This window comes from Saccopteryx bilineata, chromosome 6 (genome assembly GCF_036850765.1).
Source record: "Saccopteryx bilineata isolate mSacBil1 chromosome 6, mSacBil1_pri_phased_curated, whole genome shotgun sequence".
Taxonomy (NCBI): Eukaryota; Metazoa; Chordata; class Mammalia; order Chiroptera; family Emballonuridae; genus Saccopteryx; species Saccopteryx bilineata.
Window position 1 is genome coordinate 201,046,122 of NC_089495.1, and position 21,644 is coordinate 201,067,765.

At 41.6% G+C, this 21,644-nt stretch overlaps 1 protein-coding gene across 4 annotated transcripts in view; it reads left to right on the plus strand.

Moving 5' to 3' along the window:
* Positions 1-21,644, plus strand: part of RBL1 (RB transcriptional corepressor like 1) — a 54,755-nt gene that overhangs the window by 25,251 nt on the left and 7,860 nt on the right. For all 4 annotated transcript variants that reach the window (XM_066235716.1, XM_066235717.1, XM_066235718.1 and 1 more), the window contains exons 15-19: positions 7,658-7,924; positions 9,346-9,557; positions 11,846-12,022; positions 13,476-13,547; positions 15,023-15,113. In XM_066235716.1, coding sequence (XP_066091813.1) covers positions 7,658-7,924; positions 9,346-9,557; positions 11,846-12,022; positions 13,476-13,547; positions 15,023-15,113 — 819 coding nt within the window. The remainder of the gene's footprint in view (positions 1-7,657; positions 7,925-9,345; positions 9,558-11,845; positions 12,023-13,475; positions 13,548-15,022; positions 15,114-21,644) is intronic.

Here is a 21,644-nt window from a genome sequence, read left to right on the forward strand (position 1 = left end):
CAAGGAGCCATCCCCAGTGCCCGGGCCATCTCTGCTCCAATGGAGCCTCGGCTGCGGGAGGGGAAGAGAGAGACAGAGAGGAAGGAGGGGTGGGGGGATGGAGAAGCAAGAGGGCGCTTCTCCTATGTGCCCTGGCCGGGAATCGAACCCGGGTCCCCCGCACGCCAAACCGACGCTCTACCGCTGAGCCAACCAGCCAGGGCTCATAAAGTCTTTTTTTTAATATACAGAGACAGAGAGTCAGAGACAGAGATAGGGACAGACAGACAGGAATGGAGAGATAAGAAGCATCAGTCATTATTTTTTCGTTGCTCATTGTGACACCTTAGTAGTTGTTCATTGATTGCTTTCTCATATGTGCCTTGACCAGGGGGCTACAGCAGACCGAGTAACCCCTTGCTCGAGCCAGCGACCTTGGGTCCAAACTGGTGAGCTTTGCTCAAACCAAATGAGCCCGTGCTCAAGCTGGCAACCTCAGTGTCTCGAACCTGGGTCCTCAGCATCCCAGTCCAACACTATCCACTGTGCCACCGCCTGGTCAGGCTACATAAAGTTATTGAACTTAAGTTTTATTCATCATAAAATGCATACAACTCCTTATCACTATCAAAACTCCCATCCATTAGCTTGTCCTCATCTGTGTCTGATGACAAATCACTGTCTTCATATATTGCTTCGTCTTCAGTTCCATCTATGGCATTTGAAATGCCACACTTCTACAACCACTGTATAAGACACACCCAGTTTTTAGACCCCCATTTTTTGGGGGAAATGTGCATCTTATAAATGGGGAAATACGGTAATTCCTTTACACCTTAAAATAGGAAGATTTTAGTGCATTTTTCCTTATTTTCTCTTGCAATATAGAAAATTAATGTGTGTATTTTCTGTATGACGTAACTTGATTTATTTTAAAAACAATTAAAATCTTTTGATCACAGAAAAGCACCAAACCTCAGATGAACAAGTATTCAGCTTACATTGTAAAGTAGCTCTAGGTCCATTTTTTAAGTAAGAGGCGGGAAGATAGTGAGACAGACTCCCACGTATGCCCTGACTGGATTCACCGAGCTACCCCTGTCTAGGGCCAGTGCTCAAATAAACCAGCTATGCCCAACGCCAGGGGCCAATGCTGGAACCAGTCCAGCCATTGGCTGCAAGAGGAGAAAAGGAAGAGAAGGGGGAAAGGGAGGGGGAGAGAAGCAGTTGGATGCTTCTTGTGTGTGTCCTAACCAGGGATCGAACGCAGGTCATCTGCAAGCTGGGCTGGTGCTCTTATCAACTGAGCCAACTGGCCAGGACCTAGATCCACTTTTGAGCCGTAGTTTTTTACGTGAGTGCGTGCATGCACACACCCTCTTTGCTTTATAGGTAGTGCAAGATTATAAAAATGTGTAAGATGTACATATAAAACAATCTTCATGAACAGTGGGAATAATAAGGGTTGTTTTGTTTTTGTTTTTTTAAGATTTTATTCATTTTTAGAGAGGATAGGGAGAGAGAGAGAGAGAGAGAAGGGAGAAGGAGCAGGAAGCATCAACGCCCATATGTGCCTTGACCAGGGAAACCCAGGGTTTCAAACCATCAACCTCAGTGTCCAGGTCTACACTTGATCCACTGCGCCACCACAGGTCAGGCGATTAGGGTTGTTTTATAACCTTAAAAAATCTTGACAAAACTTTAAAAATTCTCTAACAGTTGTTTGCTTAGAGAAATAAATAGTAAAAACATTTACTTAGTACAGTATAATTTAAAAGTTAGAAACATTGAGAATAAAAGTATTTTATTTGCTTTTTTAAAAAGCTTACAGAAAATAGTTTAAACAGTGCTTATTGAGTTCTCATATAACTTACAGTACTAAGTGGAGCATCTGTTCTGTGCCTTGGTGAACTGCCATGTTCCTTTCTAAGTTTGGATCAGCTTTCAACATTTTTTTCTTTTTGACAGTTTTTATAAGAATTTATTTTAAGCTAAAACTGAAGACAATGTGAGGAAGCAAGATCTCAAATGCCCCCAGTTTTCAACATACTATTCTTTGTGCTTTCAACGCTGTGAAATTCTCTGAGAGCTTTTCTAATGTTGTTTTTGCTGTCATCACTTTCTGTTGCACATCATCCTTTTTTCGTCTTTATAAAGTACTTTTAGATACATGTCTAATCTCTTTAACAGTGGCAGTGACAACTTTCCTAGAGTTAGTTTTTCTTTAACTTCATTGACATACTGTTTTAATTTCACTTTCAGCATTATTACTTTATCCCTATGTTGCACTTTGAATTTTTTTTTTTTTTTTGACCATTCATTCTTTCATTCGTTTGTTTTGTAAAAGTTGTATGAGTTTACCACTGGGAGACAAGGAGGCAACATAATTATATGCATCATTGTCTGAATGAATTGAATAACAGATGTGCCCTGACCCATCACTGACAGACTTTGAAAGAAGTGACTGGGCACTGATTGTGATGCACAGCTGTTATTTATGTAATGATTTATGGACTGCAATTTGTATTTTATGCAATTACAGTTAATATACCAAGATAACTGAAATTTGAACTGTTTTGCTGGGGCTGTTGTTAATTAATTTGTTAATTAATTTTGTTTGTTTTCTTTTTTGTATTTTTCTGAAATGAGAAGCTGAGAGGCAGAGAGACAGACTCCTGCATGCACTGGACTGGGATCCACCCACATGCCCACCAGGAGGCAGTGCTCTGCCCATCTGGCCCATTGTCTGCCGCAATCAGAGCCATTCTAGCGCCTGAGGCGGAGGCCATGGAGCCATCCTCAGTGCCCAGTCCAACTTTGCTCCAGTAGAGCTTTAGCTACAGATGGGGGAGAGAGAGACAGAGAGAAAGGAGAGGGGAAAGGGTGGAGAAGCAGATGGGTGCTTCTCCTGTGTGCCCTGGCCAGGAAACAAACCCATGACTTCCACAAGCAGGGCTGACGCTCTACCACTGACCCAACCGACCTGGGCTAATTTATTTTTTAGTGAGGGAGACAGAGGGACAGAAACCAGAGAGAGGGACAGAAAGACAGGAAGAAAGATAGAAGCATCACTTCTTCATTGTGGCACCTTAGTTATTCATTGGTTACTTTCTCATATGTACCTTGACTGGAGGGCTCCAGCAGAGCGAGTGCCCCCTTGCTCAAGCCATCAAGCCCGCTATCTTTGGGCTCAAACCTGTGGTCATGGGTCATGTCTGTGATCCCATGCTCAAGCCAACAACCTTGGGGTTTCAAACCTGGGTCCTCTGCATCCCAGGTCAATGCTCTATCCACTGCGCCACCACTTGGTCAGGTGCTGTTAATTTTAACTATGATAACTGAAATCTCTGCATATTAGGACTGTATATAACATGAATTTCCATGTGTGTACCATTGATGTAATTTATATGTATATTATATATACTCTGTGTTTGTGTGTCCACCTAGCTAGAGATGTGAGAATTTTAGATTATGAAAAATTATCACCAAAATTTGATTCCAGGCAGTAGAATTTAGCATTAGTATTACTTAATTATAGTTTTTAGTATTGTTTGATTTTTTGCAGTGAATTTTTTTATTGAGATATAATTCACATACCATACAATTAACTCTTTTAAAGTATACAATTCACTGATTTTTAAAATATTAACCAGACTTGGCCCTGGCCTGTTGGCTCAGCGGTAGAGCGTCGGCCTGGCGTGCGGGGGATCCGGGTTTGATTTCCGGCCAGGGCACATAGGAGAAGCGCCCATTTGCTTCTCCACCCCCACTCCCCTCCTTCCTCTCTCTCTCTCTCTTCCCCTCCCGCAGCCGAGGCTCCATTGGAGCAAAGATGGCCGGGGCGCTGGGGATGGCTCCTTGGCCTCTGCCCCAGGCGCTGGAGTGGCTCTGGTCGCGGCAGAGCGACGCCCCGTAGGGGCAGAGCGTCGCCCCCTGGTGGGCGTGCCGGGTGGATCCCGGTCGGGCGCATGCCGGAGTCTGTCTGACTGTCTCTCCCTGTTTCCAGCTTCAGAAAAATACAAAACAAAAAACAAAAAACCAGACTAGACAACTATCACCACTATCTAATTCCATAATATATTCATCACCCCATAAAGAAACCCCATACCTAACATTAATCACTCCAGTTCTCTCTCAAGCCCCTAGAACTACTAATCAAATTTTTGTCTCTATGGATTTGCCTATTCTGGACATCTCATATAAAAAGAGTTATTGTTTTAAGTTACATCTGTGTTGTAACATGTACTACCACTTTATTTTTGTGGCTGGATAATTTTTTTTTATTATTTTTTTTCAGAGAGAGAGAGAGAGGGATAGACAGGGACAGACAGGAATGGCGAGAGAGGAGAAGCATCAATCATTAGTTTTTCGTTGTGCGCTGCAACACCTTAGTTATTCATTGATTGCTTTCTCATATGTGCTTTGACCGCGGGCCTTCAGCAGACCGAGGAACCCCTTGCTCAAGCCAGCGGCCTTGGGTTCAAGCTGGTGGGCTTTTGTTCAAACCAGATGAGCCCGCACTCAATCTGGTGACCTCGGGGTCTCAAACCTGGGTCCTTTGCATCCCAGTCCAATGCTCTATCCACTGCGCCACCGCCTGGTCAGGCTGGATAATATTTTATTGTATGTATAGTGTTTGTTTATTAATTATGTGATGGACATTTCAATTATTTCCACTTGTTGGCTGTTATGAATAATGCTGCTGTGAACATTCAGAGTATGTTATTTTTATAACTAGAGGGAAAAGTTATTTTCTTATAAGGGTTTATGCAAGAGAATTAAATAATAGGAAACAATAATTTGAGTCTCAACTCGGGGGAGATAAAGCTTCTACTTTGCTCATAACATTTTTTGCTCCTTTAATATAGGCAGAGGTTGAAGAAACCAGGAAGGTGACCGGTCCTTTTCACATTTTGTTGTAAGGACTTATTTCAGGCCTGTCTTTCCCATTAGACTTAATATGAAATACAGTGGACAGATACTCAAGATTTTATTTTCTATTTTTGACAGAGAGTCAGAGAAAGGGATAAGTAGGGACAGACAGACAGGAAAGGAGAGAGATAAGATGCATCACTTCTTTGTTGCGACACTTTAGGTGTTTATTGATTTCTTTCTCATATGTGCCTTGACTGAGGGCTCCAGCGGAGTGAGTGACTCCTTGCTCAAGTCAGTGACCTTGGGCTTAAGCCAGCAACCTTGGGCTTCAAGCCAGTGACCATGGGGTCATGTCTATGATCCCACGCTCAAGCCAGCTACCCTGCGCTCAAACTGGTGAGCCCGTTTGAGCTCAAACCAGATGAGCCCATGCTCAAGCTGGCAACCTTGGGGTTTCAAACCTGGATCCTTTGTGTCCTACTCTGACACTCTATCTACTGTGCCACCGCCTGGCCAGGCTCAAAATTTTTTATTAAATTTTTGTTGAGTGGCCACTGTAGCTTTTCCAGTACTGTGCTAGGGAAAGATGATTTCAAAAGATTACAGCTAATTTCATAGCTATAATGTCTTTCCTTGAAATGTTAGCTTCAAACATTCCTAGTCAGATTTAAGGGCTGTGGCCTGCCCTGTGGTGGCGCAGTGGGATAAAGCGTCGACCTGGAACACTGAGGTCGCCGGTTCAAAACCTTGGGCTTGCCTGGTCAAGGCACATATGGGAGTTGATGCTTCCTGGTCCTCCCCCTTCTCTCTCTCTGTGTCTCTCTCTCTCACTCCTCTCTCTCTAAAATATCAATAAATAAATAAAAAATAAGGGCTGGCTTGGATTTCTTAGTAAAAGATATCCTGGTAGAGTTCTGTTAAGGGGTAACAGAATTACTGTAGAAGTTTCTCCTTGTTAACTGAGGACACGGGTCAGAGCTGCTTTCATAACCCCCAGAATTATGGCGAGGTATTTATTAAACCATGACTATTTCCCCACTCACCTCAGTAGCACAGAGACCTGTCATATCATTGCCAGAGGTCATTTTTATACCTTTTAAGTGTATTTTAAAAGTAGATTACATGGTTCTTTGATTATCTAGTAAAAGTAAAAATAAATAAAAACATATTCTATACCTGTAAAGAAGTAGTAGATTAGGGGAAATGAAGAAGAAATGTGGAAAAAGATGTAGGGTTGTGCAGGAGGGAACGGGGGCGTGGGGGGAAGATAGTGAAGAATAGAAGGGGATCGGTGGTGATGGAGGGAGACGACTTGGATGGTGAACACACAATACAATTTACAGTGTACAGGCCCTGGCCGGTTGGCTCAGTGGTAGAGCGTCGGCCTGGCATGCGGAGGTCCCGGGTTCAATTCCCGGCCAGGGCACACAGGAGAAGTGCCCATCTGCTTCTCCACCCCTCCCCCTCTCCTTCCTCTCTGTCTCTCTCTTCCCCTCCCGCAGCGAGGCTCCATTGGAGCAAGGATGGCCCGGGCGCTGGGGATGGCTCCTTGGCCTCTGCCCCAGGCGCTGGAGTGGCTCTGGTCATGAAGGAGCGGCGCCCCCGAGGGGCAGAGCGGCGCCCCCTGGTGGGCGTGCCGGGTGGATCCCGGTCAGGCGCATGCGGGAGTCTGTCTAACTGTCTCTCCCCGTTTCCAGTTTCAGAAAAATACAAAAAAAAAAAAAAAAATTTATAGTGTACAGATAACGTATTATAGAACTGTACTCCTGGAACCTATTTTTATTAACTAATGCCACCCCAATAAATTCAATTTAAAAAATTTTAACTATATGTAGGTTCCTAAGAGGCTGGAAGAACTTTTGCACCTCCTAGAGAAGGAAAGGAGAGCAGCTCCTACAAGATAACACTGGAAGAGAGACATAACTTATATCCTAACTTTCTTTTTAATCAACATACTGCTGCCAACCCTCAGATTAGGGCAAAGTTAAGCAGAATCTTACTCCTTTACACATTATCATCTTACAAAATAAGATTCTGTATATACTAAATCAGTGGTCCCCAACCTTTTTTGGGCCACAGACCGGTTTAATGTCAGAAAATATTTTCACTGACCGGCCTTTAGGGTGGGACAGATAAATGTATCACATGACTGAGACAAGCGTCAAGAGTGACCGAGACAAGCGTAACAGAGGGAATCTGGTCATTTTTTAAAAATAAAACATCATTCAGACTTAAATATAAATAAAACGGAAATAACGTAAGTTATTTTTTCTCTGCGAACTGGTACCAAATGGCCCACGGACCAGGACCAGTCTGTGGCCCAGGGGTTGGGGACCACTGTACTAAATCACAAAGCCACAGCACTGCCGTAAACTGCTAGAAGTGGGGTATGGGAGGGGAAGGCAAAACTGTGAACCAAATAACTGATTTTCCTCCTTCTTAAGTATTACTTACTAGATAAGACTGGGGGACAGAAGCTAATTGGACTACTACTTAAAGTCAATGGCGGTCTCATTCTACTGCTCAGCTTCTACCTTACCCTTAACATTTTGCTCCATTAATATAGGCAGAAGTTCAAGAAACCAGGAAGGTGAGCTATCATTTTCACGTTTTATTGCGAGGACTTATTTCAGGCCCCTCTCTCACCCTAGACTTGATGTGAGGACAGAGGCCATATTATTCACTGCTGGATTCCTAGTGCCTAGGATGGTAACTCAGTATCTTGTTGAATGAATACATGAACCTCATTCAGTATTGTGAAATATATATCAAACTGTTTTATATTTATTTTTCTCTTTATTAGATATGCAGCCATTGTCTCCAATTTCTGTCCATGAACGCTACAGTTCTCCTGCCGCAGGGAGTGCTAAGAGAAGACTTTTTGGGGAGGACCCCCCAAAGGAATTGCTTATGGACAGGATCATAACAGAAGGAAAAAAATTGAAAATTGCTCCTTCTTCAAGCATTACTGCCGAAAATATATCAATTTCACCCGGACAGAGTCTTTTAACAATGGCTACAGCCATAGTAGCGGGGGCAACAGGACATAAAGTTACAATCCCATTTCATGGTAACATTTTAATATATTTATTTTATATTTTTTCAGAGTTGGATAAAATTTAAGAAATGTCTTACTGGGTTGAATCACATTGCCTTGCTAACCCACTAATTTTTCTTGAACCTAAGAACTATTTTTTAAAAATTTTTTAGAGCAGTTTTAGGTTTGTAGCAAAATTGAGTGGAAGGCAGAGATTTCCCATATACCCTCTGCCCTCCCACAAGCACACACTTCCTCACCATCAGCACTCCTGCGACAGAATGGTACATCTGTTACAGTTGATCAGTCTACACTGACACATTACTATCACCCCAAGTCCAAAATTTATATTAGGATTCACTCTTGACATTGAATAGTCTGGGTTTTGACATATGTCTGATAACAATATCCACCATTATAGCTCCACCTTTTGTTTTGAACCTATACCTTTTTTTTTTTTTTTTTTAATTTTCACATTTTATAAATTTACTACCATTCTTTTTAGGACTTTTTTTTCTTTTACCAAGAGAGACAGGAAGATAGAAAGATGAGAAGCATCAACTCATAGTTGCGGCAACTTAGTTGTTCATTGATTGCTTTCTTATATATGCCTTGACCGGGGGCTCCAACAGAGTGACCCCCTTGCTCAAGCCAGCAACCTTGGGCGTCAAGCCAGTGACCATGGGTCATGTCTATGATGCCATGCTCAACCTGGTGACCTCGGGATTTCAAACCTGGGCCCTCAGCATCCCAGGCCGACTCTCTATCCACTGCGCCTGGTCAGGCAGGATTATATTTCTGTCTGAGCTCTACAAATGAGTATATTGAGTAAGGATTTTTTTTATTGTAAGGTCTCAAGAGCTCAGAACAAAACAGCAGAAATAGAATATAATGTTATAACCTAGAATTATTATTTTTGTGGCTTTGTTCTCCTAACATATTCTAATGTTTATACACATAGATGGATAGATATAATTTTTTATTATTTTTTAATTCATTTTTAGAAAGAGAGGAGAGAGATCAAGAGAGGTAAAAAGAAAGAGAGAAGGTAGGAGGAGCAGGCAGCATCAACTCCCATAATGTGCCTTGAACAGGCAAGCCCAGGGTTTTGAACCGGCAACCTCAGCGTTCCAGGTCAACACTTTATCCACTGCGCCACCACAGATCAGGCAGATATAATTTTTTAAAAGATTTTTAAAAGTTTATCTTACAAGATTTTACTGAGAGAGGAGGGGGAAGATGAGAAGTAGTTGCTTCACTCTAGCTGTTCATTGGTTGCTTGTCATATGTGCCTTGATCAGGCAAGCCCAGGGTTTTGAACTGGCTACCTCAGTGTTCCAGGTCAGTGCTTTATCCACTACGTCACCCCAGGTAAGGCAGATAGATATAATTGACAGCTTTTCTGGAACACATGAAGATTCTTGCTAAAATAGAACTCTTCCTTGTACATTCAGGTATTGCAAATGATGCTGGGGAGATCACACTGATACCAATTTCCATGAACACAACTCAGGAGACCACAGTCGAGAGTCCTGTACCACTTACTGCTCAGTCCTTAACTGGCATTTCTCCAAAACAAACCTATCTGACTAAAGCTCAAGAGGCACACCCAACTGGAATAAGCAGACCAAAGAGAACTGGATCCTTAGCACTGTTTTATAGAAAGGTACGTGTTTTTATAGCATCTAAAAAGATCTCATTTAATCGATGCAAGAAAGATTAAGACAGTAACTTTAGCTTTCTTTTTTGTGTGTGGTAAAATATATATAACATAAAATTTACAATTTTTTTTTTCTTAAGTTAGAGGCAGGGAGGCAGTCAGTCAGACTCTGCCTGCGGCCCAACTGGGATCCACCCGGCATGCCCACCGGGAGGTGATGCTCTGCCCATCTAGGCCGTTGCTCTGTTTTGGCTGGAGCCATTCTAGCACCTGAGGCGAAGGTCATGGAGCTGTCCTCAGTTCCCCGGGCCAACTTTGCTCCAGTGGAGCCTTGGCTGCAGGAGGGGAAGAGAGAGACAGAGAGAAAGGAGAGGGGGAGGGGTGGAGAAGCAGGTGGGCGCTTCTCCTGTGTGCCCTGGCTGGGAATCGAATAAAATTACAATTTTAACCATTTTTAAATGTCATTATAAGTATGTTCACATTGTTATATAGCTTTTACCACCATCCACCTCCAGAACTTTTTTATCTTCTTGAACTGAAATTCTGTACCCACGAAACAGCAACTCCCCAGTTCCTCTTTCTCTGCCCTGCACCAGTCCCTGGTAACCACCATTTTACTCTCTGTTGCTGAGTTTGACTAACTCTGGGTACCTCATATAAGTGGAATCATATTATCTGTCCTTTTGTACAGGCTTAATTCACTTAACATAAAGCCTTCAAGGTTCATCCATGCTGTACATGTGTCAGAATTCCCTTTTCAAGACTAAATAATATTCATTTTTATATTTTATTTCTCCATTCACCTGTGGTTGACATTGGAGTTGTTTCTACCTATTGACTGTTATGAACAATGCTGCTCTGAGCATTAGTGAGCAAGTACATCTATTCAAGTCTCTGCTCTCAGGGCTTCTGGATATATACCCAGGAGTGGAGTAGTAATTCTAAATTTAGTTTTGTTTTTGGGGTTTTTTTTTTTTATGTCTTTTTTTTTTTTTTACAGGGACAGAGAGAGAGAGTGGGATAGATAGGGACAGACAGACAGGAATGAAGAGAGATAAGAAGCATCAATCATCAGTTTCTTGTTGCGACACCTTAGTTGTTCATTGATTGCTTTCTCATATGTGCCTTGACCACGGGCCTTCAGCAGACCGAGTGACCCCTTGCTTGAGCCAGCGACCTTGGGTCCAAGCTAGTGAGCTTTTTGCTCAAACCAGATGAGCCCGCGCTCAAGCTGGCGAACTCGGGGTCTCAAACCTGGGTCTTCCGCATCCCGGTCCGACACTCTATCCACTGCGCTACCGCCTGGTCAGGCTAAATTTAGTTTTTTGAGGAAATGCCATATTACTTTCCAAAGAAACTGCACCATTTTATATTTCTGCCATAGTACACAAGGATTCCAAGTTCCCTACATCCTTGCAAACATTTATTTCAGGGGTTTTTAAAAAATAGCCATCCTGGCCCTGGCCAGTTGGCTCAGTGGATAGAGTGTCAGCCTGGCATGTGGACATCCTGGGTTCAATCCCTGGTCAGGGCACACATAAGAAGTGACCATCTGCTTTTCTTCTCCCCTCCCCTCCCTCTGTCCCTTCCTCTCTCCCTTTCTCCTTTTCTCCCTCTCCCCCTTCTCTTTCTCTCTTCCCTCTCCCTCCTCCTCCTCTATCCTCCTCTCCCTTGTCTCTCTCTTCTCTCCCTCCTCCTCCTCTATCCTCCTCTCCCTTGTCTCTCTCTTCTCTCCCTCCTCTGGCACTGAGGATAGTTTGATTGGTCCAAGCATCAGCCTCAGGCACTGAGGATAGGTCACTTAATTCAAGTATCAGCCCAAGATGTGGGTTGCCAAGTGGATCCTGTTTGGGGCACGTGGGGTCTATCTCCCTATCTCCCATCTTCTCAATTTAAAAATAAAAATGTGTGTGTATGTGTGTGTGTATATTATATGTTGATTTTAGCAAGAGAGGAAAAGAGAGAGAGATAGGAACATGTCTATTCCAACATGTGCCCTGACCAGGGATCAAACTAGCAACCTCTGCACTTTAGAACGGTGCTCTAACCAACTGAACTGTCTATCCAGGGCTAAAGAGAATTTTTTTTTATTCTATATCCTTCTGTAATAGCAATGAATTAGTACTATAGAATAGAAATTTTATGTAATTTAAGGTATCAACTGCCTGGGTGCTTGTTAATCTTGACCTGAAAGTCCATGTTCATGGAAAGACATAAATTTAAGAAATTATTTTAGGGAGGGGAAAATTGTTTTTACTTGCTTTTTTGCATCCGTGTGCTACCTTCTATCTTAGGTCTATCATTTGGCAAGTGTACGCTTACGTGATTTATGTTTAAAACTGGATGTTTCAAATGAGTTACGAAGGAAGATATGGACATGTTTTGAATTCACTTTAGTTCACTGCGCTGACCTAATGAAAGACAGACATTTGGATCAACTCCTCCTTTGTGCCTTTTACATCATGGCAAAGGTAACGAATAAGTTGGGGGAAGTTCTTTGCCCCAGTTGCTTATATTTGAAGTATGTAGTGAATATTTGTTGTACTTGATCCTTAGTTTGCCTTCTGTGCTAGAAGCCAACAGTGCCCACCATAGTTGATTAAGTACTAAATTCCAGCTGCTATATCTGTTCTCTGGATTCTCCATTTAGTTTTAGTCAGCTTTCCCACTTCATAAGTAAACATCAGTCGTAAAGAAGTTGGAAAGGTCTTAGAGTCCATTTGTAGTCAAGTAGCTCTCCCCACTATTAATGTGACAACATTTCTGCTTCCACCCTGTTGACACCTAATCTGGTACTTTAAAGTAATATAATTATTACATGGTAAGTGAATAACTGAGGCCGAGAGCTGAAAGTAACTTTGCCAGTTACATAATATATGGCAATCTAGGATCTCCTGATTCAAAATCTACTATAAAATGGTTTCTATAACATATTCCTTCCCAGTGATTTTCTGCGCCACTTCTGAAGAACATTTTCCTCCCTAGTTGCTACAGCATGTTTTAGGTTATAAAATAGCATATCTTGTTTTCTAAATTTCTGATACATCTGAAGTAATCATCTGTAACTTTGGTCTTGACCATGTTGGCCACACTTGCAATCTTAGCTGACATACGTAGTTAAGACCTAATTTTTAAGCTTTTTGAGACAGAGGACATGTTTTCAAATTCCTTTGTGGCTCCTGTCTCAACATGACTCTTTAAGATCTCTATACAAAGTAGGTATTAATAAGTGTTATTAACTAATCATTTGTGTTTTCCAGAGAACTATCAGAGTTCAGGTTTTGCCATTGCCAGCTCACCATTATAAAGAACAGATTAAATGTTAATGCACAGTGAAACAGAATAAAAGAGTAATTGAAGTGAACTTTATTCATAACAATAGACCAGAAGATATTCTTTTATGGATCACTAATCCATTTTCTTCCTTTTGGCCACCACTGTGACTGTTCTCTCTAGGCATTAGAAACCATACGTCTCTCCTGACATGGTAAAACCCTAATCCTGTGGTAACCACTCATTTCATTGTGAACCACCACAAGACATTTTCTGTCACTTAGTATGTAGTTAATTTACTATTAAGTAAGTAATTAAAACTAATAAAAGTGGAGACTGTAAGGGATTCAGATCTGAGTTTTCTAGCTTTTTTTTTTTTTTTTAATAAAAGCATTTTCAGTAAAGTTATATACTATGGCCATCTCGGTGCTTTTGATTAATGAAACTATTAGCTGAGTTCCCCCAGGCCACCAACCCTGAACTTTAAAGGTAGTAAAAATCATAGATGATACTGGTTTTTAGTCATGGACTAGCCTGGGGTCAATAGCTTTCTGCAAGACTGCTCTCCGTGCCAGCTTGTAATTGAAGTTTTTGTTCAGAGCCATTTTTCTTTTAGGAGCAATTGATAAGTGCAGTTTTTCTTTCCCTTAGGTAACAAAAGAAGAAAGAACTTTTCAAGAAATAATGAAAAGTTATAGGAATCAGCCTCAAGCTAATAGTCATGTGAGTTACATTATTTTTCTTCTTGGCCAAAAACAGATTTGTACTATTTCTCTGATGAGAAGTCATGTAAAAGATAAACTTCTTTTCTAGTTTTATTGTATTTTAGATTTTTTGGTTTAGTGGATATCACTAAATTCAAGAGTCAGTTTAAGTAGAAGCCAAGAAATTGGCTGTTCCTGACTCATGCATCCATTTGCATCTAAATACTTCTCACATGGTCTCCTATTCCATTTGTTCATCTGTTGAGTGAGGACATTTTTCACTAGAAAATTTAATGAAGTGTGTGTGTGTGTATAATATTCTTTAATTGTATAAGATTCCCTTGATGATGTTTAAATCCAGTGAAATTTGAGGATTTATTAACTTAAATTCAGCTTCTTTTGCCATCTGCTTACGATCTTAATGTTTGTATATTTGAATAGATGCCAAGCATTTCTGATAATGTTATAATACCCACATGAGAATCTTATATAACTTTTCAGTCATGGAGATGTAAAATGTTAGTGTACTTGTCTGGTACATAGTAACCATTAATGACTATTACATCCATATTGTTGTTACTGCAGGTGAGCGCACAGGGTTAGGTTACCTGAAGGCTATGGCCTGGTTGCTCTGCTCTAAGGGAGCATACTGGCCTGTCCTCTGGCCCCTGTGATCTGCCATCTTTGGAAGAAAGATGGTGGCTCATATCTCAAGTTGGAGGACTGGTAGTGATACCCTCTTCTAAGAGAGCCCACTAGTAGTCTCATTTCTTTACTTAAGCCCCCAAATACCCTGATAGTAGTAATTTAAAGAAATTAGAGGAGCCAAATACAAGTGTTATATACTATGACAGGTTAAGAGTTTCTGGGTCTTTTCAAAAAAAATCAGGAACAGAGCCCAGAGAGGTCCAGATTGTCCCTAAAGATCATTAAGGTAAAGGTACTGTGTATGAAAATGGGCCAAGCCAGAGCTTCCTAAATGTCTTTGAAATACTAATACCCATAGAATGAGGGGGAATGGATCATGCTGGTCAGCTCTCTTGGAGGTAGGAAAGCGTAGGGGCAGGAAGGGAGCACACTTTCATGGGCGACCATCTGAACAGAGGTGGGAATGGTATGGGGCCAGAGAAGAAGCCCTGATGAGAGCCGGTGGTTCTCGGGTAAGGAGGTAGAAGAGTAGAGGAGTAAATTCAGATCTTTAAAGTTATTTTTATTTGGCAAAACCTGCTCGATGGTTAGTTGCTATTTTTGTACTTAATTCTTCTGTTTCTATTTTAAACTCCTACAGTGGAATATTTTAGGTGTAGTCTCAGAATCTGCTTCAGTAGTCCCTCTTCTAAGATGTTTACTGTCATATACATTTACCGCACTAATTGTCACCCATACAGACAAATACTTTTACAGTGGCTTGATAATTTTGTTGTTCTTATTTTGGTTTTGCTTAGCCTGCGCCTTTTTGTGGCTCAGCAGTCCTTTTCTCCCTCTGACCTATAGGTCTATAGAAGTGTGCTGTTGAAAAGTATCCCAAGAGAAGCTGTGTCTTACGATAAAAAAATAAATGGAGATTTTGAAATGACAGATTGTGGTAAGTTGCCCAATTTAACATTCTAATATAACAGACCTCTGATTGTTACATTGTACATAATACAGTGGATGTCAGGTAACATGGAGTCAATGATGTGAGAGTGTGTTTTGGAAAGAAATAAATTAGACTGATAAGTATGGGCCAGGTGCCTCTTCCAAAGAGATTGTGTATTAAAACCATTAATTTTTCTGTTAATTGTGTTTTAGAAGAGGTTTCTAGTCCACTTTTACTCATTAATAAAACACATAAAAGGCACTTAAATTTTTAAAATACGCCTGACCAGGCAGTTGCACAGTGGATAGAACATTGGCCTGGGATGCTGAGGATCTAGGTTCGAAATCCCGAGGTTGCCGGCTTGAGCATGGGATCATAGACATGACCCCATGGTCACTGGCATGAGGCCCAAGGTTGCTGACTTGAGTCCTAGGTCACTGGCTCGAGCAGGGGTCACTTGTTCTGCTGCATCCCCCCGGTCGAGACACATGAGAAATCAGTGAACAACTAAGGCACCACATGAAGAATTGATGCTTCTCATCTCTCTCCCTTCCTGTATCTGTCCCTTTCTCTCTCTCAAATCAATAAATAAAAATATTTTTTTAATTCTTTAATAATAATGACCTAGAATCTGATCCCATTTAATGATTCATAAGCTCAACTCCGTTCTATTTACATAAATATATTATTCCTGAGCCTTTTTTTAAACTTTTTTAAATTTTATTTTATTTATTCATTTTTAGAGAGAGAGAGAAAGAGTGAGAGAGGAAAGAGATAGCGAGAACAGGGGGAGGAGCAGGAAGCATCAAATCGCATATGTGCCTTGACCAGGCAAGCCCAGGGTTTTGAACCGGTGACCTCAGCATTCCAGGTCGACGGTTTATCCACTGTGCCACCACAGGTCAGGTTATCAGGCTATTCCTGAGCCTTTTGAAGATAATGAGAAGTATATTAGACAGTAAACCTGCCCCCATCCCAAAAAATAAAAAACCTTCCTATTTTTGTTAACACATTTGTTCATCAGTCCTGGGTGGTTTTTATGTCCCTGTAAAACCAGGAATGGAAGGTTAGATGGGAAACAGTGTGTTCTATGTGAAACAAAGTAACTGCCAGAAATATCTGGCATTCAGGGACCAGTGAAGTTCAAGATAGTACAAGTAAGCAAATGGAAATATCCCATGGTTTCCGTGTGTGTGTGTGTGTGTGTGTGTGTGTGTGTGTGTGTGTGAGAGAGAGAGAGAGAGAGAGAGAGAGAGAGAGAGAAACAGAGAGAGACAGATAGGGACAGACTGGAAGGAAGGGAGAGAGATGAGAAGCATCAGTTCTTCGTTGCAGTACCTTAGTTGTTCATTGATTGCTTTCTCATATGTGCCTTGACTGGGGGGCTACAGCAGACCTAGTGACCCCTTGCTCAAACCAGATGAGCCCACACTCAAGCTGGCGACCTCGGGGTCTCGAACCTGGGTCCTCTGCATCCCAGTCCACTGCTCTATCCACTGCGCCACCGCCTGGTCAGGCCCATGGTTTCTTTTTAATATACTGTCTATTAATGAAGTTTGAGGTGAGTGAGGGTTAACTTACTCTCCCTACAAGAGATAAAATTGTTATGTATACATTTATTTGGATATTTATTAGCAGGCAGACAACAACCCATTCTAAGATCTTATCCAGTGTAGGTGGCACAGAACAAGGAGAGTATCCAATAATAATGTTTTCAGGAATTCTGGCACCAAAACAGTGAGAAAGTTACAGAGAAAGATATCATCAGGCAAGTTTATGTTCAGAAAAGACATGTTCCACTTCCTGGAGCTATTGCTAAATGCAGTGGCCACACAAAAGAGCACCACCTTGAAAAAATAGTTCTGGTTCTATAAACAAATTCATCAGTAGGTATAAAATGATTACTATTTTTAAAAATACACAGTTTACACATCCTGTACAGTTAGTTGAAAGTCCTATCTATCTGTCCAACTACCACCTCACACAAAAAATTCATTAGAGGCAAATGCTAATATTTTGTTATCTTGAACATGGGCTTTTCCGTGATGGGGTAGCGAAATTGACTTACCATGGTTGAAGTAGGAAACATATCCTTCTCATTTCTCAACTGTTAACTCTAGATAGGAAATTTAGCCTAATCAAGGTCTCTCCCTGTCACCAAAGACCTGAGTCCCTAGGACTTCTTCCTCCTCAGTTTTTGTCAGGGTCCCGAGACAGAATTAACTTGGCACAAGGCACAAGCGAGCAAGCTCAACTAGTCCGAGCACCCTGCCTGTTGGAGTCTTAGGAGTTACATGCTCTTAGTTTCAAGGCTTTGTTTCCCTGTTATCAGGACTAACGGATAGGGTTTCAAGACTCCCCTTTGTAGTTTTCTTGTAAATTTTGGGAGACCTGGTTATCTTGTTTTGTGGGGTTTCAGGACTGCTGACTTCCTCATTAAGTGGGTGAGATAAGGTGAGATAAACCCCTGCTTTGTTCCCCACTCCACTTTTTCTGTCCTAATAACTGTCTATCCTGATAACTGTGTATCCTAACATTGCTACCCAGACATAGCAATGCTCACAAAAATTAGGGGATATTTCAAAAAAAAATGAAGCAATAAAAAAAAGAAGCATGTAGGGTTTTTTTATTAAACAATAACATCAGAAAAGCAAACGACAAGTCAAAGAAAGTTGTTTGATTATACAAATGAGATGCAAAACCAACTTTTATTTCATTGGTGAAAATGCACTATATAGCCTGACCAGGTGGTGGTGCAATAGATAGAGCAACCAGGTTCAAAACCCTGAGGTCCCCAGCTTGAGCACGGGCTCATCTGGATTGAGCAAGGCTCACCAGTTTGAGCCCAAGGTCACTGGCTTGAGCAAGGGGTCACTCGGTCTGCTGTACCCCCCAGTGAAGGCACATATGAGAAAGCAATCAATGAACAACTAAGGTGCTGCAACGGAGAATTGATGCTTCTCTTCCCTCTCCCTTCCTGTCTGTCCGTCCCTATCTGTCCCTCTCTCTGTCTCTATCTCTGTTTCTGTCACCAAAAACAAAGAAAGAAAATACATTTTACAAAAGGCTGAAAGTACTGGAGTATCTGCACATTCCCTGATCCCATAATTTTTATATGCAATATATAAATCTAGGAAGAAAATATTAAGTGTAACCTGGAACGCTGAGGTCACACACCAGTTCGAGACCCTGGGCTTGCCTGGTCAAAGCACAGATAGGAGTTGATGCTTCCTGCTCCTCCCCCTTCTCTTCTCTCTTCTTTCTCTCTCTCTGTCTCTCTCTTTCTCTCTCTAAAAATGAATAAATAAAATCTAAAAAAAGTAAAAATAAAACAGTAAAAATTCAGTGTGACTAGAATCCTAACCAACATAGCCAGGCAATATTCTAATTTAAATTTTTTTTGTTTTTGTTTTTGTTTTGTTTTTATTTTATTTTTTTACAGAGACAGAGAGAGAGTCAGAGTGAGGGATAGACAGGGACAGACAGACAGGAACGGAGAGATGAGAAGCATCAATCATTAGTTTTTCGTTGTGCATTGCGACACCTTAGTTGCTCATTGATTGCTTTCTCATATGTGCCTTGACCGTGGGCCTTCAGCAGACCGAGTAACCCCTTGCTCGAGCCAGCGACCTTGGATCCAAGCTGGCGAGCTTTTTGCTCAAGCCAGATGAGCCTACGCTCAAACTGGCAACCTCAGGGTCTCGAACCTGGGTCTTCCGCATCCCAGTCTGACGCTCTATCCACTGCGCCACCGCCTGGTCAGGCGCAATATTCTAATTTAGATAGTCATTTGGCAGGTGGAATAGTGAGAAATCCTTAGGAAGTCACTGCTCTCACATGATGGGAGAAGGTCAGGAGCCTAGATATTTGCAGTCTGACATTTTGCAGTTAGTACATACAGGTACTAGGGAGGAGTTTTGACTGGAAGGAAAGAAGCAAGAATTGGAGCTCTTGGAATTCTAAGGAGTTGGAGATGAAGCATGAAGAACAGCAAGAGCAAAGTGTCACAGGCTGAGAATTGTGAAAAAGGACAAACTAAGACCGTTCTGTCATTAATTCCACAAGTTCTGGTATGTTCTGAGCCCCCTGGAAAAACCTTTGCTTTATCAGGGGCATTTAGTTAGTACCAGTAATACTTTAGCTATAATCTCAGAATTTTACCTCTTGCACAGAAGAGCCATAAAGCATTTCCTTCTGAAACAGACGTTCAGAGAATTGCTTTCTATCTGAAGGCTTTATCAAACACAAATTGAGATATGACTTGCAGAGACAGAAGTCACTGGGTGTCTAAAGTCACTAACTGTTGACAGGTAATCTGTTGGTACTGAGCTGCCAGACTCAGGAAATCAGGGATTAAATCCAGGACTACTCATGGGTTTACTCAGTTGAAGGTTACCCTCTCAGACACTGACACTTCTCATCCAGTAACCACTCACCACATGACCACAAAAAGTGATTGCAACATTATTTATAGAAAACTTTTTTTTTTTTTTGAAAACTTTTAAGTTTAAAAGATTGGCTTCCACCCTGGCTAGATAGTTCAGTTGGTTAGAGCATCATCCCTAAGTGCAGAGGTTACCAGTTCAGTTCCTGATCAGGGCACATACAGGAACAGTTTGATGTTCCTGTCTCTCTCTCCTTCTCTTTTCCCCTCTTTTCCTCTCTCCAAAATCAATAAAATAAACATTAAAAAAAAAGAAGAATGACTCTCTTTGTTAATACCTGAATAGGAGCTGATGTGATGTGCAGTCCTTGCATGTTCTGCAGTGCTTCTGCGCTGTGATGATCTAGTGCTGGAGGCTGTAGCACACCAACTACAGGGAAGTGGGACTCTCAGCAGTAGCACTTGACAGCTCAGTTTTAGAGTCCCTGCTGCTCATTTCATCAGCCTCTTCTGGAGAAATGGGTCTGAGGAGGACCACCCCAGGAATGCAATGGGAGAAAATGCCCTGATTCTGGAATCACATTTATTAATTTTATTATATGGCAGTTCACTCCGGAGACACAGTTCTTCCCAGAGTAGAGGAACTGTCATAGCCTGCCCGCTTCGTTCTATTTCTCCAACCTCTGTGTCATACACAAGAACACCTGGGTTAAGGCAGTCAAGTTCCCTGTGTATGCAGTAAGAGAGTCACCAGGCCTACTGAGGCTTTAATTTCAGAGTGCTAGAGTCCTTAAAGAGGTTGAAAAGTAAGGATCTTTGTCCTGCAAAAAGGATAACTGACACTGTTTTCTGTTTTGAAATGAAAAGGTATGTAGCTAAATGAAATCATGTTAAGTTAGAATTCAGGGTGCCAGACTTTTAAATGTTTGGTTCCTTCAAACTTAGTATAGTCCCTTATCTTATGAAAATATTGACAACTGGAATTGGAATGACAGAAATATGAAGACTATATAGTCTCTGCCTCCAGAAATTTCTAATCCAAGGAGGACATTAAATAATTTTAATTGATTCAAATAATGAGAATAACCTGCATTAGCTATTAACAAGCAGGTATACCTTGGAACAGTGTTCCCCAGGATGGTAATAAGTGTTATGGTGAAGAGGGACTGTGCAGAAAGAAACTGAAATATGGAATTAAAGTGAACATTTTTTTCCCAAACTGCAAAACATCTCAAAGCCTTTAATAACTAACATGTAGTCTGAGTTTCCAAGAGGAGGCTATAATGTACAGTATTCCCTCAACTTAATTCAACCACATAGCTTTTTACCCCTATGAAGTTCCTTCAAAAATAGCAAGAGGCCTGACCTATGGTGGTGCAGTGGATAAAGCATCGACCTGGAACACTGAGGTCACCAGTTCGAAACCCTGGGCTTGCCTGGTCAAGGCACATATGGAAGTTGATGCTTCCTGCTCCTCCCCCTTCTCTCTTTTGCTCTCTATTCCTCTTTCCCTCTCTCTCTCTCTCCTCTCTGAAAAATTAATAAAGTCCTTAAAAAAAATAGCAAGAGCGGCCTGACCTGTGGTACAGTGGATAAAGTGTCGGCCTGGAACGCTGAGGTTGCCGGTTCAAAACTCTGGGTTTGCCTGGTCAAGGCACATATGGAAGTTGATGCTTCCTGCTTGTCCCCCTTCTCTCTCTCTCTCTCTTCTCTCTCTTTCAAATGAATAAATAAAACCTTAAAAAAAAATAGCAAGAGTGGTCCTTTCCAATGGTTCAGTGGATAGAGCCTTGTCCTGGTACACCAAGGTCATGGGTTCCATCATTGGTCAGGGCATATACAAGAAGCAGCTAATGAGTGCATAACTAAATATAACAACTGAGTGGAATGACGATGCTTCTCTCTCTCTCTCTCCCTCTCCTCACTCTCCTCCCTCTTCCCCTCTTCTCTCCCCCCCTCCCAGTCAATGGGGAGAAAAGTTAGCAATAGCGAAGGGTAGGAGTAGGTAAAGGGGTGGAAATGGGGACAGAAAGAGACTTTGCTTGGGTGGAGGGTGCACTATATGGTGTGCAGATGGTGTTATATTGAGTTGTACACCCGAAACCTCTATGGTTTTGCAAACCAATGTCATCCGAATAAATAAATAAATCACA